Source organism: Hyalella azteca, unplaced genomic scaffold, assembly GCF_000764305.2.
Source record: "Hyalella azteca isolate HAZT.00-mixed unplaced genomic scaffold, Hazt_2.0.2 contig6341, whole genome shotgun sequence".
Classification (NCBI taxonomy): Eukaryota; Metazoa; Arthropoda; class Malacostraca; order Amphipoda; family Hyalellidae; genus Hyalella; species Hyalella azteca.
In genome coordinates this window covers 204,500-220,370 of record NW_025936504.1, presented here as the reverse complement: position 1 = coordinate 220,370, position 15,871 = coordinate 204,500, and the positions used below count along the sequence as shown (strand labels likewise).

The following is a 15,871-nucleotide window of genomic DNA, read 5'->3' as shown; positions in this document are numbered from 1 at the left end:
GACACTGTCTTACAAACGTTTCCATTAGAAACATTATTTTACATACCGCAATAAGCATGCTGTCTTTGAACTAATCATCGACGTACATATCTGGATTCAAACAAAAATCAAGTGTAACTCAACACGTAAACTGGAAAAAATCATAAATCACCGAGCTGTCATGAATATTTGAAACATTTTGTAACAACACTTGGTTTATCGTAGATCTAAATAATTAAACGCATCTTTTACGCTAAAATTCGCTAAATAAGTCACATCTGTTGTCTGAAGGCTGAACTCCTCGACAAATTATTATTATTTCAATATCAAACGAGCGTGCCTTACTTTGCTAACTGTTGAAACTTTCTGTGTTTACATTAGCATAGCTTCGTCTGAATGGTAAAGGTGTCCTTAGCTCAAAACACTATTCTGGTGAGATGTGTATGCATCATATCTGGAGATCTAATGAATGAAAATTATTTAATTCTGATTATTATCACAGTTCAGGATCTCATTTGAGTAAAGATAGGACGATTGAGATATGAATACATGAAATTTTTCTGTAATAGTTTAATAAGTTGGATATTAAAACAATATAAATATGAAATTTTATTTAATAATTAAATAAGTTCCCGAGTTATTTCGGGCAACATACCGATTTCGCAAATAGGTGATCGACATGAGTTGTTTTTTTACATCGAACTCGCGTTATTTATCGTGAGACATTCACTGACACAATTTTCACCACTAATTGTCGTCGTGCTGTGATCGTGACCGAAGTTTCAGACCTGATGAACACGACATTTGATTTGCACGAGTAATTGTTTTTTCTTTATTAGCGGGACATAACTCAAGTCAGGCATCTTGTTTATGAACGTTAGGCGAATGTTTAATCTTTCATGTCCCAGAGCTTATTCACTGCATGCATCTAATTATTCCTAATTGGTTCAAACAAATTGGAGCACAAGCAGAGCTACCAAAAGCAGACATGCATCAGAATCGGGGTTATGTCGTAAACTGTATCAATTAGGGAATATGTCGGTGACCTTTGGTCGCAAATGTATTTATCAATTGAAGTTTAAATTACCATATATGAGCTTTTTTTTGTTAAATCATATTTGTCAAGAATTACAACGCTCACAGCAGTCTCGAAAGAATAGTGATCAACATAGCAGCGAAAAATTAGTTTTGAGACTTTAGAATCATGTCATTTTTGGTTAATATTGTTTCCTCTAAACATTCACTTATTTATTTTTACTATCAAATAAGTTACTGAATTTCGGATGCCGTCGAAGTAATTATATGAAAACTATTCCCGGGACATACTCACCTATGTTAGAGCATGATTCAAATTTTCATAATATATTATTACCCGTGGAAATCGACAAAGTTTTTACCAATGAGTAAATACCAACCAAGGTACATATATTATCATATTGAAATTTTAGGCTAACTCTAGTTCAACGGAACGACTCATGGTTGCCAGTAAGAAATGTTCATGGTGACAGAGATATTGAGTATTTATTTAATATTATTAATTTTATTATTTAGCAATAGATGTTATTTCTAGCAAGTCCATGAACTGTTGAAACGACGTCAAATTCATTAATTGTTCCCGGAATTTTCAGGCATCGTTCCAATTAACCTCTATACAACGCTACTTTGTAACCTTAACTTTTCCATTGTAATTGAATGAGACTGCGCGATCCCAACCCTCATATTCATCAATATATTTAGTTAGGACGATCAACAGATCAAGTTATCTTTGGATGCAACCGTCCAATTAAAACGGGTTTATAGGATAAAAGCAGCCAATCACAAAGTGATAGGCACAATTTTAAACTGATTGAAAATACGAAATAGAATAGGAAATCTAAATCAATGGCACTAAATTTAAGTCAAACAATAAAAATGTGTTAATGAACATAAAGATGCATTCATTATTAGCTTTCTATAAAGACGCTAAATTTAACTTTTAAATGCTCCATTGAAAACAAGTAGTTTAGTTGTCGCAGAAACAATCTAAATACGAGACCCGACTGCAATTAAACGACATTCAAATGAAAAACCTTCTCCGTACGATTCTGTGAACCATATTATTTCATGTCAACAATACTTATTGTGACAAGACGCAACGTCAATTATCAACGCGATCAAGAGTCATTGCAAAATCAGTACAATCATATTATATTCGCCATATACGATTTTGAATAGGGGGGGGGGTGCAGCATTGATTCTAGGCCAGTTTGTAAAATTTAGCCAAAACTATATAAAAAAAATAAAAATTTAAGATTTTTTTTAATTTAAAATAAATTTAAAAAATTTTAAATTATATTAAAAAAACTTATTATTTCTTCGTTTTCATCAAAAAGACTAAGAAGTAAATAACAGCGATTAATATTGTTTATAATGTTTCAACCAGTTGGTTGAAACAAATGGTGTATCCCTAAAGATAACGATGAAAATTTATACGTTATATTAGCCCTCGACCACGCGATATTCCAGCCAAATATACTTTGCGTGACCTCTATTAACGAAGTCAAACTTGCTCAAGTTCCACAATTGCTGTCAGATTAAAGAACATACTGGATATAAATTTTTTTTGGCAACAATTAATGTTCTGTAAATTAACTATATTATTTATTATTTATGGAAGAGTTCATTCATTAGCGTATAAAAACATTTAGATGAATAAGGATTCAAGTCCTTCAAAAGTTTCACTCCGTGAAACCAAACACATAAAAAAAATCCTAATATTTTTTACGTGCGGCCAATAGAATTATTGATTTGTTCCTGATAAAAATCTTTTTCTGATCCTGTCCTCGATGAAAACTAAGTTATTTACAAGTCAGTTGAATAATTTCTTCACTGAACGGGACTTTAATTGATAGAATAGAATTTGTCGATGTGGTGCATTTGCTGATTTTTTACACCTGCTTGCCAGTGAATGAGTTTAGAATTACTAAACCTCGAATTTCGACTAAAAAACAATTACACCTTAAATACTGATCACGCTTCACTTTTTTTAATACTATAGTATTATAATTATTGTCATTTGGCGTAAAATATGTTACATCGAGAAATTTTTAGTTAGGAAGTTGTGATGAGCTCATTGTTCGTTTCGAGAAAGCATTATATACTTTCACTTGAAAAAGAGTTTACGAAACTAATCGTCTGAATTTTTCTCACGCTACTGCCCAGGTTATCCTAATCCGAGGGTGACGTGGTGGCATGAGAGGTTCTTACTGGACGACCTGAGTGAGGTGACAGAAGGTGTCACCACCGTCAACAGGATCACGCTGCCTAACCTCAGCCGTCAACACCTTGACAGGAAGCTCACTTGCCAGGCTGACAACAGCAACCTCACCAAAAGCCTCCAGGCTTCAGTAACTCTCAATATGAGTTGTGAGTCCGGAGAAACTTTCAGACGGATAAGCAAGTATTTGAATTTATTATCACTGTCAATGAGCCATGCATCTAAGTCCATGTAGCGACTGGAGACAGAACGAGTCTCGATTTAAAGCTTAAGGCACAGTCGACAGTGCAGGTGTTTTGTACTTCACGTTAAAAAAGACGACGGTACATTCGCTCGATTTTGCAGTGCACCCTAAGCATCTTACAACTCCGAGATTTATTAATCACTTTCTTTGGTTTAATAAAATTCAGCAACGCTCAGTCCTTTGGTACTTTGCAAGCAAATATCAACTCATTTGTTGTAAAGCGAAGGAATAAACGTTAAATTGACAACATTTTGAAGATAAAATAATACCTGCAGCGACTTGGTCTTACGAAAATAAAATTTCTTGGCCTTAATGCAAAATGCCTATGTCTTGAATACCGTCAAGATTTTCAACTTTCAATTTTTTCCCTAAGTTCCCCCAGCGAGCGTGGACATCGTGGGCTTCGAAGGGCCGCTGTCTGAGGGACGACGGTACTCGTTCTCATGTCAGGTGACAGGCTCGCGCCCACCGGCCACCCTCCTGTGGTACGAGGACGGCATCGAAATCAACCAGACTAAAGCACTGGTAGGCGAGGGGCATGCAATCTTTTTGGTTTGAAAATTTTATTGTTAATTATATTTATCAATATTTTATGGTTTTATTTGAATCAACCAGACCAAAGCACTAGTAAGCGAGGAGCATGCAACCTATTTTTGCTTGAAATAGTTTAATAATAATTTGTTTATCATTATTTTATGGTATCATTCGAACCAATCAGACTAAAGCACTGGTGAGCGAGGTGCATGAAATCTATTTATACCTGAAATCTTTGAGTTATTAATTTGTTTATCATTATTCTATGGTATCATTTGAATAAACCAGACTAAAGCACTGGTAGGCGAGGTGCATGCAACCTATTTTTACTTGAAATGTTTTTTTATTAATTATATTTATCATTATTTTACGATAATAGTTAAATCAAATAGATTTTAGCCCTGTTAGGCGAGGTGTATGAAACCTATTTTTGCTTGAAATTTGTTATTCCCAATCTGTTTATCATTATTTTATGATAATAGTTAAATCAAATAGATTTTAAAATGGTAGGCGAGATGCATGCAACATATTTTAATGTAAAGTATTGGTATTTTATTCGTAATGAAATTCTTTATTATTTATACAATTATGGAAATCTACCAAACTGAAGTACTGGTAGATGACATGCTTGTAATATATTTTTACTTTAAATAATTGTTAATTTTTTCGCATCGACAATATTTGTTATTATTTTACATAAGTATTGAAATAAAATGGCTTAAAACACCAGAGCATGTGTGAATGGAAATCATTTTTAGGTGAAATAATGACATTCCGTTGCTGTTAGTAGTGTGCCTTATATTACAAAATATATAAAGAAACCAGACTGAAGCATCGGTAGACGATGCGCATGAACCTTATTTATACTCCAGAAAAATGTTTTGTGGTGATCAATGTTCTGCATAATTAGTAATGTTAACGAACTTAATTATTACGCGCTTATGCCTCATTTCTACACGATTTATTTTTATTTGTGGAGTTCACTGTTCACTTTCCGTTATAATTAGTACTATTAACAGTGTTAATTATTTTACAGATGGAAACAAAATAATGAAAATTCCTAGTTCTCCAATAATCATTTTCAATATTAACGAGGAACGTAATTGGTTTTCCCTTCATGTAAAAAATTCAATTTAATCACAGAGAGGCGAATTTCGACGATATTATTGACATCACTCAGTGGCTATAAATAACCTACTTGTGCATACATCTAAGCTCGCCTCTCGTATAATTAGCAGAAGGTCTATTTGCAGACATTTGTAGAGACCTGATAATTTCCGATTTAAATTTATGCTCCAAATTAGCCAACTTCGTCTGAATTCAGTGCCAATCTTCACATTTCTCAATTCAGTGATAGAATCAAACAATGTGTTGAGATCCAGACATTATTAATTGATGAAGCCTGACATTAAGCCGCTAGATAATTCCTTCTTCTCAGGTTCGCGTATTATAATCATAGCAGTTCAGCCTAGATCGCTGTCAAAAAGATATGATCATTGTGGCGAATGCTTATTATGGTCAATTTCAAGTAAAAAGATTGAGGCCGGTTATTTCTGTAGATTTATTAGCTTTTAATATCGTGGTGATGGTTTAATGGACAATTAAATGAATATTCGAGGGTAATTGGCTGATTGTGTATTCATTGTTATTAAATTTTCAAATTTTACATAATATGTTCATTTCAATTATGCAGCTAAAAGCTTTTAGAGTGTCTATTTGAAAACTGTTAATTGGTTAAGTTTAACCTCTCCGATGATTCAGTTGAAATATGAAATCTGCGAGTTTGAACAGTATCCCAAATGAAAAACGTTTGCTCTGGTAGAACAGCTATGTTCCTCCTACCAATCGCGTATTAATTTTAGCAACAAATATTATGGGAACGACCTCACTAATATCCTTATCGGCAGCCTTGTTATTTTTGCCTTGCTAGGAAGTGCATTCCGAGGGCGAGACGCAATCTACACTCGTCGTCAACCCGACGCGCGCCGATAACGGCAAAACAATTTCGTGTCGCGGCACAAATCCGCTTATCCCGGACCAGTCCAAGGAAGATGTTCGTCTCCTGACTGTCCACTGTGAGTACCTAATATCGTAACAGCGACTTGGTAATCAAACTCGAATGGCAGGTTAGTTCGAAACCTAATAGCTGACAAAGTTTTCAAGTACATATTTGTGTGAAAGAATAATTACGTTATTATCCCTGTGAATTGAAATTTAATTATGAAATTTTTAGCAATTAGCTTTTTGAAAATCGTATTACAGATATCGCACTATACAATAATAGCTCTACGCTATGGTTTCATTAGATAAAATTACAAATGTAGTTTATTCAAACATCATCATGTTTAATGATGGTCATACAATAAACTGACTGAAGCCATACGTTTCGAATCCAACTCATAACAAGAATAAGTTGTGTAAGTTTAATTACCATTCGTTAATTGTTAACCAAATTCCTGATTAATAAATAGAAAACAGCACCTAGGATATAGTAAGTGAAACAATGGTTCAGGAAACATTCTAGAATATTTCTAACAGCTCATCGTATTTTCGGGACTCTGCTTACCATCGAATCTTGTTTACTCATTTCATTTATATTTATTTTTAAATGTCGATTTAGGTTTTAATATTCTCAAAGTGAAATTTAATTAAATTTTTGATGTACTTGTTTTCTCGGTTTTTGTACTGACAATGGAGCTTGACTCCGAAGTGCTTTCTCTTATAAAGAAATAAAAAATTCATTCTTGGATGAATAAAAATAATCAAAAATTTATCCTTACTTTATAATTAACACCATTTTTTCTGCGTTGTATACCAAGATCCCCCCGCGATGAGCGTAAAGCTGGGCGCCAACCTAGACGCGCGGAGCATCAAGGAGCGGGACGACGTGTACTTCGAGTGCATCATCGACAGCAACCCGCCTGTGTCTTCCCTGCGCTGGTTCCTCAATGTAACTTTATAGGAATTTTATTATGCACAGAATAGTTTTATATGTCAGCAGACAAGACATTTTATTATCGTATAAGGCAATTAATATTAAAATGAATTGTCCTAAATGTGCGGCATGAATGAAATGAAGAACAAATTTCTGAGAACGGTAGTCGATAGTGAGTATTTTTCATTAAATAGAGCATGAACGCATGATATATACTATATGATATAGCTTGCAAGTATGAATCAAGTAGTAACGCATCAGTACTGAAATTATATTATTTCCTCACAATGAATCAAAACGTTCAAGCAGAGACACTAGAGACATTTTGAATTAAAATGAAAATAGCAGAATCAGAAACCTCGTCGAAATCTTCATTGTGCAAGTTTCTTTTGAGGTAAAAGAAATTAAGTGGTTCTTAACATAACTTTTCTGAACGCAATCTTAAATGCTGATCAATAGTATATTACAAAAACACAAGTTGTTCTAAATAAAATTGCAGAGGTATTTCAATATTCCAACTTTATTTATGAACACCTATTCATTCTTCTCCTTCAAACTAGTTAATCAAAGAGAACACATTTGTTTAATCATCTGTTTAGGGCGAAGAAGTGAAGCACAACACAGACGAAGGGATCATATTAAGCAACAGGAGTTTAGTGCTGCAGAGAATCTCCCGTCGTATGAGCGGGGACTACACGTGCGCAGCCGCCAACAGCCAAGGCGAGGAACAGTCTCAGCCTCTGCATCTGGAAGTGCAGTGTAAGTAATTGAGTTATTTCTATTTTATGTTTAGTATTAATTGTTTTCACTAAGCCACCCTGGTTGAGATCTAAAGTAGTAAGAATTGTTTATAAATCAGGAAACAAAATGAAAGGCGTTGGTGTCTTTTTGAACGTTGTATTTTTTTGCGCATATGTAATAGAATAAAACGGTAATAACAAGCTGACTGTAGATAAAATGGATTGAGAACATTATACATATTTTGACACTAAAGTTTATAGGTTGATGATTCGCACTTCAATTGTTTATTCCAATAATCTATACGTTAGAAAATGTCATCACCTCGAATTTATAGGTCTGAAAACATGAACACGCATGAGTAAACTTTTGTAACACAATGCAGGATAAGGTAAAATAGCAATGGGATGAATCAATACTGACTGTCCTGTACTGTACAAATTCACCAATGGTTTCCGTACTTCAAATCGCATGCAATTTGAGTAGGTATTCTAATAGTTAGCGACTTCGTATTTTAAAAATCAACATTCGAAAGCAGAAACGAATATCCAACCATTACAGCGAGCGTGCTTAGCAAGTTGTAGTAGAGCTTAACGTCATTATCAGACACTCGAGGCTGCTGGAGCCGCGAGTGTTTACAAAGCCGTATTTCAGTACCCGAGCGAGCCTGCCTGGCGAAAGAGATAGACTCGATAGGAATTCATCGATCATCCTTGCGAGCACCATTTCCATTCAGCGAACTGGCATCGGTTCGATGCAATTGCGAAGCCTACTCGATGCCTTCATCAAAAATTCAGCGAAATTCAAGAGTATTCCTGAATTTCAGCTCCACAGATACAACACTGACTCGAAACTCTCATTCGCTGTGCGCTCAAGAGTTTTTTTTTTCGTTTGAAACTAATCTTCCGGCTCTGCATCGCAACTCATTTCTAATTATTATTGTTCAGTCCACGGGAGTTTTATGCTAGTTTGTAGAATTGTAGTCAAACAGGCGAATTGATTCAGGACCATTCAAATGGTATTTATATCACAAAGGTTTATCATTACTAGATTCAATATGCAGCGTTGGCTTTTTGCTTGATATATTAATCCGCCATAATCTCGACATCATCAAGCAGATTTGAACAGCAATCATCGCATGATGCGCGTGCCTTCAATTTCAAAAATTCGAAATTAAATCTGAGTGTAAATTTATTGACGAAGCATCCTAGATCTTTAATATGAACCTGATTTATTTTTAATACAAATGGAATTTATGTTCCATTTTTTGCTTCGATCGGCGTAAATTTGCAATTATTATTTGGGCGTACACATCAACTCATCGACTCATGAATGATGGTGCAACATTACAGCGACATGTACTTCACATTCACATGAATCAAACGCAATGACGACGTTGTATGCTTAAGGCAAACTTTTACGCAAATACGTGAGATTGAGTCCGCTCTAAAATAATAAAATAAATTTATGTGTATTTTATTTTACATATTATGACGTAAATTATTCGTTTTGCGTGAAAATTTCTGTACTTTTTTTCAATTTGTGTAAAAATTAAAAATATTATTGAATTTTTATCCCAGAACATTTAGCTGAAATATGTGGTCGTAAAATAATTACTTCAATAACATTAACCAGATTTGGAACAGTACTCTGATAAAATTTATGTGAAGAATACGAGTACTGTTCCAAATCTGGTTAATGTTATTGAAGTAATTATTTTACGACCACATATTTCAGCTAAATGTTCTGGGATAAAAATTCAATAATATTTTTAATTTTTACACAAATTGAAAAAAAGTACAGAAATTTTCACGCAAAACGAATAATTTACGTCATAATATGTATTCACCTAGCCAATAACATTGTATGACTTGTAATTCAATGCTCATTTGATGTCACTGTTCGCTCACAGTCACGCCAGTATGCGCACCGAACCAGCAGTGGGTGTACGGCGGAGGTCGACGAGAGCCCGTGAACCTCACATGCTTGGTGGAAAGCTCACCAATTCCCCATGCCTTCCGCTGGTCGCTCAACACCTCGGCTTCGGACATCGTGGATGTCCCGCGGAGTCGCGCGTACAATAAAGGACTTATGTCTGTGCTGGCTTACACGCCTCATACGCCGCTTGATTACGGAGCTCTGTTGTGCTGGGCGGAGAACAGCGTCGGCTTGCAGCAGCGCGCCTGTGTTTACCAGGTGACTGTAATCTAATGGAATGTAATGTAATTATTGAACGATTTTAAAGCATAGAGTTTGAAATAATTCCAGGGAGTTGTGTGTATAGATTTATTATTATAGGATTGTTCAAAGGATGACTTCGACAATTTGGAAAAGAAATTGGTTGTACTTACAGCCTACAAACGGTTGTCCAGCGCATCTGGCTAGGATATAATTCCTTAGTTTAGATCAATGGGCTGTACGTTTAAACATTTTTTATTGTATTATACCATCGCGACTTGTGTTTATCGTCGTTTAGAAAATGCGGTCGTTTTTCACAACGTGACTAAGACAATTTTTACGCGCCACGTTGAAAATATTTGTGATCGTAGATGCAGCTCGCGTCGAGGTATAACGAGGGGAAGGTACGTTTTCACTCATTAAAATCATCTGTGCTTCGATGATTTTTTAGCAACACAACTTGACTAAGACCATTTTTACGCGCCACGTTGAAAATATTTGTGATCGTAGATGCAACTCTCGTCGCGGTAACGAGGGGAAGGTTTCCACTCATTAAAATTATCTGTGCTTCTATGATTTTTTTAGCAAATTCTAGCTATTTAAACAGGTCAGAACGATTATTTATGAATCATGAAAGGCTTAAAATCTTTTGTGTAGGTCGAAAAATATTCAACAGTGAAATTAAAATAAAAAAAATACGAATTCACTGGTTTTTAGACTAGCAGCAGAACATTTAGAGCGCTTAGAGATCCATTACAAAAGTTTGTTCAACATGTCCATTATGTATTGCCTCCAGTTTTGACATCCATTAGTGCCCTTCCTATTAAATTTTCTACTAGAGCGTTTATCGTTGAACCTATGTCGCAATTTGCGCAATTAAAATAAGTTGAACAGTTGATTCGAAGTGACGTACTGGGCAATAAAACATTTTGCTCAACCAGCGAATAGTTATGAATATCAAAGTTCAAATCAATACTGGTTCCTTTGACACGTTTCGAATTCGCTGGTAATTACCTAAATAAATATAACTGCCATAACTTTTAGGAAGGAGCCATCACTACTTTACCATCAAACATTAATCGAAAATTCCACATGCACTTAGCTATGGGAATAGCTCTTAGAATATAAGAGCACTCATAACGTTTTGATGTGGACCTAATTTAGATCGCGTGCATACGCTTGCAAAATATAACCGGGTAATCCTCAGATCAAGAGTGAAGTTTTATTGAGCCCTAAATTGGTTCTCGAGCCTAAGGGTTTTATGTTATTGATCATAAATTAGTTGTTCAAGTGTCCAGAGATTGCTGCTCCGCGTCGAATTAGTTAAAAAAAAACGAGAGAAAATAATTGAAAGACGTATACAAATATTTCTTTGACATAGGAAATAAGTGAAAGATGTATACAAATATTTACTTGATGTAAAAACTAATTGAAAGATGCATATAAATATGTCTTTGATATAGAAACTAATTAAAAGATGTATACAAATATGACTTTGACGTGACGTCAACATAAAATTTCAATTTCTGCGATTTGTGTGCAATTTCAACTGTGTTTCTATTCTCTTTTTTGTTGTGTCCACTATTGATTTCTCATGAGGACAAGAAGTAAACAATTACATTAATTTAAATAAGATTTCATGTTTGTATTTAATTGAACTAGATAATTTGATCTAGACTCTCGTAATTTCAATTTCTATAAAAGCATCAATGTTATAAATAAAAATGAGAAACAAATTGTTCCAAAAATATTTTTTGCCACAAATAACTAAACCTAATTGGTTGATAACCAAAAACGTGCATCTTGAAACGTTTTGCACCAATTACAATGTAACATGGTAAATATTGTGTCACAGGTTGTGCCGGCCGCTGTGCCGGAGCAGGTGGCCTAACAATGCAACATGGTCAATATTGTGTCACAGGTTGTGCCGGCCGCTGTGCCGGAGCAGGTGGCCTAACAATGTAACATGGTCAATATTGTGCCACAGGTTGTGCCGGCCGCTGTGCCGGAGCAGGTGGCCTAATAATGCAACATGGTCAATATTGTGTCACAGGTGGTGCCGGCCGCTGTGCCGGAGCAGGTACACAATTGCTCGGCGTGGCACAACAGCAGCGCCAGCGGGCAGGTTGTGCTGCGTTGCTGGCCTGGCTGGGACGGCGGCTTGCAGCAGACATTCAGTCTTGAGGTGTGATGCGAAACTGATATTTGCGATTACATGTGAGTAAATATAAGAAATAACAGTCTTCTATAATGGCAGGGCTGCATTTACGCCGAATTTTATAATAATTGAATACAAAATTCCTGATTTGAAGCAACAGCACAGGCGGCGTTTGTGCGAATATAGCTAATAATAATCGGTTACCAGTCAGTATCAAAGTGACTGTGAATTGCAAATCTAATTAACTCTATGTTAATTATTAATAATATATTATGACCCTCAGTTTCGAGGCAACTGTGAATTGCTAGGCTGAATTCATACAAGTAAACTAATAAAGGGAACAATGATATGTACAACCTTCAATCTCTAGGAATTGACCTATATAATAGCTTTATTTATGCATTAGTACATGATGGCGAATACCTTAGCAGACAGATCTAAAGTCTTTATATGAAAAACAGATTTAAAGATTAAAAACCGAGTCTCGAGAGATCAAACGATTAGCCTATAGCTAAAAAATTTATTCGATTCTAATACAAAAACGAACAATAGCAGATTCAAGTTCAATACCTGGCAGAAGATTCGTTTATAGCGACGATTATTATATCATCACTCTGATTATCACGTACAATTATATGTGATGGCTTTATTATAAAGCACACCAATCTACAAAAAGATCTCGGAAACTCAAGTCATCTATGTAACAATTAATGCTCGACTCTGAATACTCATCGTCAACTTCCAATACACATTTCTCTGCAGTGAACTTATCTTCACGATTCACGCGCGGTAGGGTGAGAATCTCGGGTGTTATTGTGTCGACGCCGTGAGAAAAACTTCTGATTAATTCAATTAATTCTCCATACGTAATTGCGTTAGATGTGCTGTCTTGGGAGCTGCCCTGATATTGGTTCAACCTTTGCTCCTGCTGTTTGGCAAGTAGACAAGCCAATGCAATCGAAATGGAAAATATTTTTCAAAACTCCTTGGAACTAATTTGGTTCTTCCAATCTCGTTCCTACTAAAAAATAGTATGTGCATGTTTTTATTTCTCCTCTTTCACGAAGCGAGAATAAATTGAAAACTGTTTTATAATACGGTCAGTGACAACGAAACTTGTGTACAATACGACAAAAGAAATTCAAATCTTGAGCAACGGTACGAAAAGATGGTCATCATTTAAAAAAACTCGCAAGATAATTGGCTTTATTGCGTCAAGTGCACTAAATCAACTAACATCGATTATATGAACTAATTTACTATAAATAGAATATACGGTTCGTCTCTTCGGCCATGCATATCGTTGCAAGACGTCGACTTATATCGCTTGGCCCTGTGTCGTTTAGCTTTCTACCTCCGTTCATTGGAAGTTAGGAAATGAGACTGTCTCTTGGTTGGTAACTGATTACATCTCCCTGGTATTCCTCTAGGTACTGGACGTCGAGAAAGACGAAACCGTTGCATCTCTGGAGAACCAACGCTCACCGCGGTTCACAGTGACAGGCCTGAAGCCTGGCCTCGAATATCTTCTACGCGTCACGGCCAAGAACAGTCAAGGCTCTGCAGATGCCGTCACCATGACGCATCTCACGCCCATCGACATCGCTGAAAAACGTCTCAGTAAAAGTCCCAGTAATGTCGGAGGAGTCGGGGTCCCGACGGCCTTGGGTGTCATGGGTGGAGTGGCGTCGGTGTTACTTCTGTGTTGTCTTATGATGGTCATGCTTCTGAAGGTCAGAAATTCCGGAGCCGGAAGGGCCATGCAACAGAAAGCTAAACTCGACATGGATGCTCAGGATGTCCAAGATCATTGTAAGCTGAAACCTGACCGAGAGCCAGATGTGATTTTGATTTCAGCAGGTCAGTATTCGGGTTAATATTAGGTTAATTAATGGTCCACTTATGATTGCTGATACTATGCATTAATCAATCTATAATGATTCTTAAGTAGCTGCAGAGGTAACCGTGGTATTATTTCTTAAAAACGGATATATATGTTCAGAGAACGAAACAGATTTGCACTATTCCTTTTTAGATCGATTTTAAAATTTCGAGTTTAATGAATACCATCAAATGAGTTACGGGTGGCCACTGGCTAGCAGACACTCATACGGCTCTAATTTTCAACATGTTATGCGTAGACATACTGCCATTAAGGAAGTTTTCTGTGTGCTTCAACAGACGGACGAGAACAGACAGACGACATGAACCTTCTGCAGCGAGAGGACTCGGCAGGGTCTGCGGACTCTGCATACAGCGGCCGGCGTAACCTAACCAACAAGGTGATTACGTTTTCTGTGCCCCAATTATGCAGACTTTTAGTTCAAAATAATTAAACCTTTTGTGAAATTTCAAGCCCTTTATAGTTTTTCTTTACATTCATTTGGCCAATTTCACATATTTGTTTATATTCAAAAATTATATTTGCATTTCTCAACACGAATTCAAAATCTAAAAGGTTTCATAGGCATTATTTTTCTCAAAAGGAAATGACGAATTTTTTACAGGTATAATTAAGTTAAGACAAGATTTTACTGTAATTGTGCTCAAGTTCATGCTTTACAATTTCTTATTAACTCAGAGATTTTACTAACGCCTCGCTGAATTTTTTGCAAAAAATCTAACTGTTAACCTAAAAGGTAAGAAAAACAATGGTATTAAATCTTCCAAACTAACTTGTTATTCACCAGAGAAAACAACCTCAGTCCGAACAAAATTCTAATTCAAATTCATCTCGCGAATCTGCGTCTCGCGCAGAAATCCGCATCCAAAATCCAGATATTTCGCGGAAATGTTTGTGTGCGGATTAAGCTATCGATCAGAGTAGTCGATCCGCATCCATTTCTGCGTCGCAATTAGTGGTCATTCTGTGCCCCTCTGAGGCTCCTATGTCGGTAGCGTCGCCTCTCTATAATTGATCCAATGAGGCTATCGAAATTCAATTAAAGGCTCCCATTTGCCTGCATTCAACCTCAGTGCCCAGCTTTGAATGAAAGTATCGGTTAAATTATCACCTAAATTTTCAATGAAATCATTATTTCGATGGAGTTTGAATTCATACCTATATTTTACACAGAATTGCCACACATTATTTTACAATAAAGCTCGACAATATGTCAATACATTAGTTAAATTCCTGCATTCAATATTGAGTAGTATCAGAGTCTAGGAACAATTGAGGCTAAGCTAAACACAGACGATGAAATATAATCAAGTAGGAAATTCTTTTAACGTCGTCGTGCATCAGCAGTTTGCTTCTCATCAGCGAGTTGATTTTTGTTGATACTCGTTGCCGGCGTCACAAAGGACGGCAAGCAAGATTTCTACGCTGCAGTTTGCCTCCCGGCGCAGCTGATGGATGTGTTCAATTCAGTTCAACAATGAACTGCAATCGTTCAAACGATTTTTAGTGTCAAGCCGAAGAAAAGAAAAACGTTGACCTTGTCCCGATTAATTGAGAAAACTGCCGCGAGATGTTCAATCGTGCTTAAAGTAGAAGAACAATTCAATAGCCGAATTCAAAATCTTTTTGAGCATTGTTTTTAATTATTTTTGAAACATACGCCAATTCTCATGCTCTGAAAAGGTTTAGAATTTGCTGTTCATATATGGCGTCTGCTTCAGTCGACTATTTACTATGGATTATGACATTCATATCCTTCACCGATAAATGATCATACATTATCTTCATCACGTCCGTCATCTCTACCATTGTCTAAGTGGTAAAAGCCATTCAAGAAGACTCGTACAATAATCAGAGGACAGACCATAGAGTAAAATGAACAATTTTCTTTTCTTATCTCGTGAGTGTTCTTAATTAAGACGTCTTCTTTTGAACAATTATACATA

General features: G+C 36.0%; 1 protein-coding gene across 1 annotated transcript in view; it reads left to right on the top strand.

Annotated features, from left to right (window-relative positions):
* Positions 1-15,871, top strand: part of LOC108668489 (nephrin) — a 41,196-nt gene that overhangs the window by 23,804 nt on the left and 1,521 nt on the right. The window contains exons 5-13 of the mRNA XM_018155720.2: positions 3,181-3,384; positions 3,853-4,004; positions 5,944-6,088; positions 6,833-6,963; positions 7,548-7,707; positions 9,599-9,882; positions 11,918-12,049; positions 13,453-13,882; positions 14,204-14,304. Coding sequence (XP_018011209.1) covers positions 3,181-3,384; positions 3,853-4,004; positions 5,944-6,088; positions 6,833-6,963; positions 7,548-7,707; positions 9,599-9,882; positions 11,918-12,049; positions 13,453-13,882; positions 14,204-14,304 — 1,739 coding nt within the window. The remainder of the gene's footprint in view (positions 1-3,180; positions 3,385-3,852; positions 4,005-5,943; positions 6,089-6,832; positions 6,964-7,547; positions 7,708-9,598; positions 9,883-11,917; positions 12,050-13,452; positions 13,883-14,203; positions 14,305-15,871) is intronic.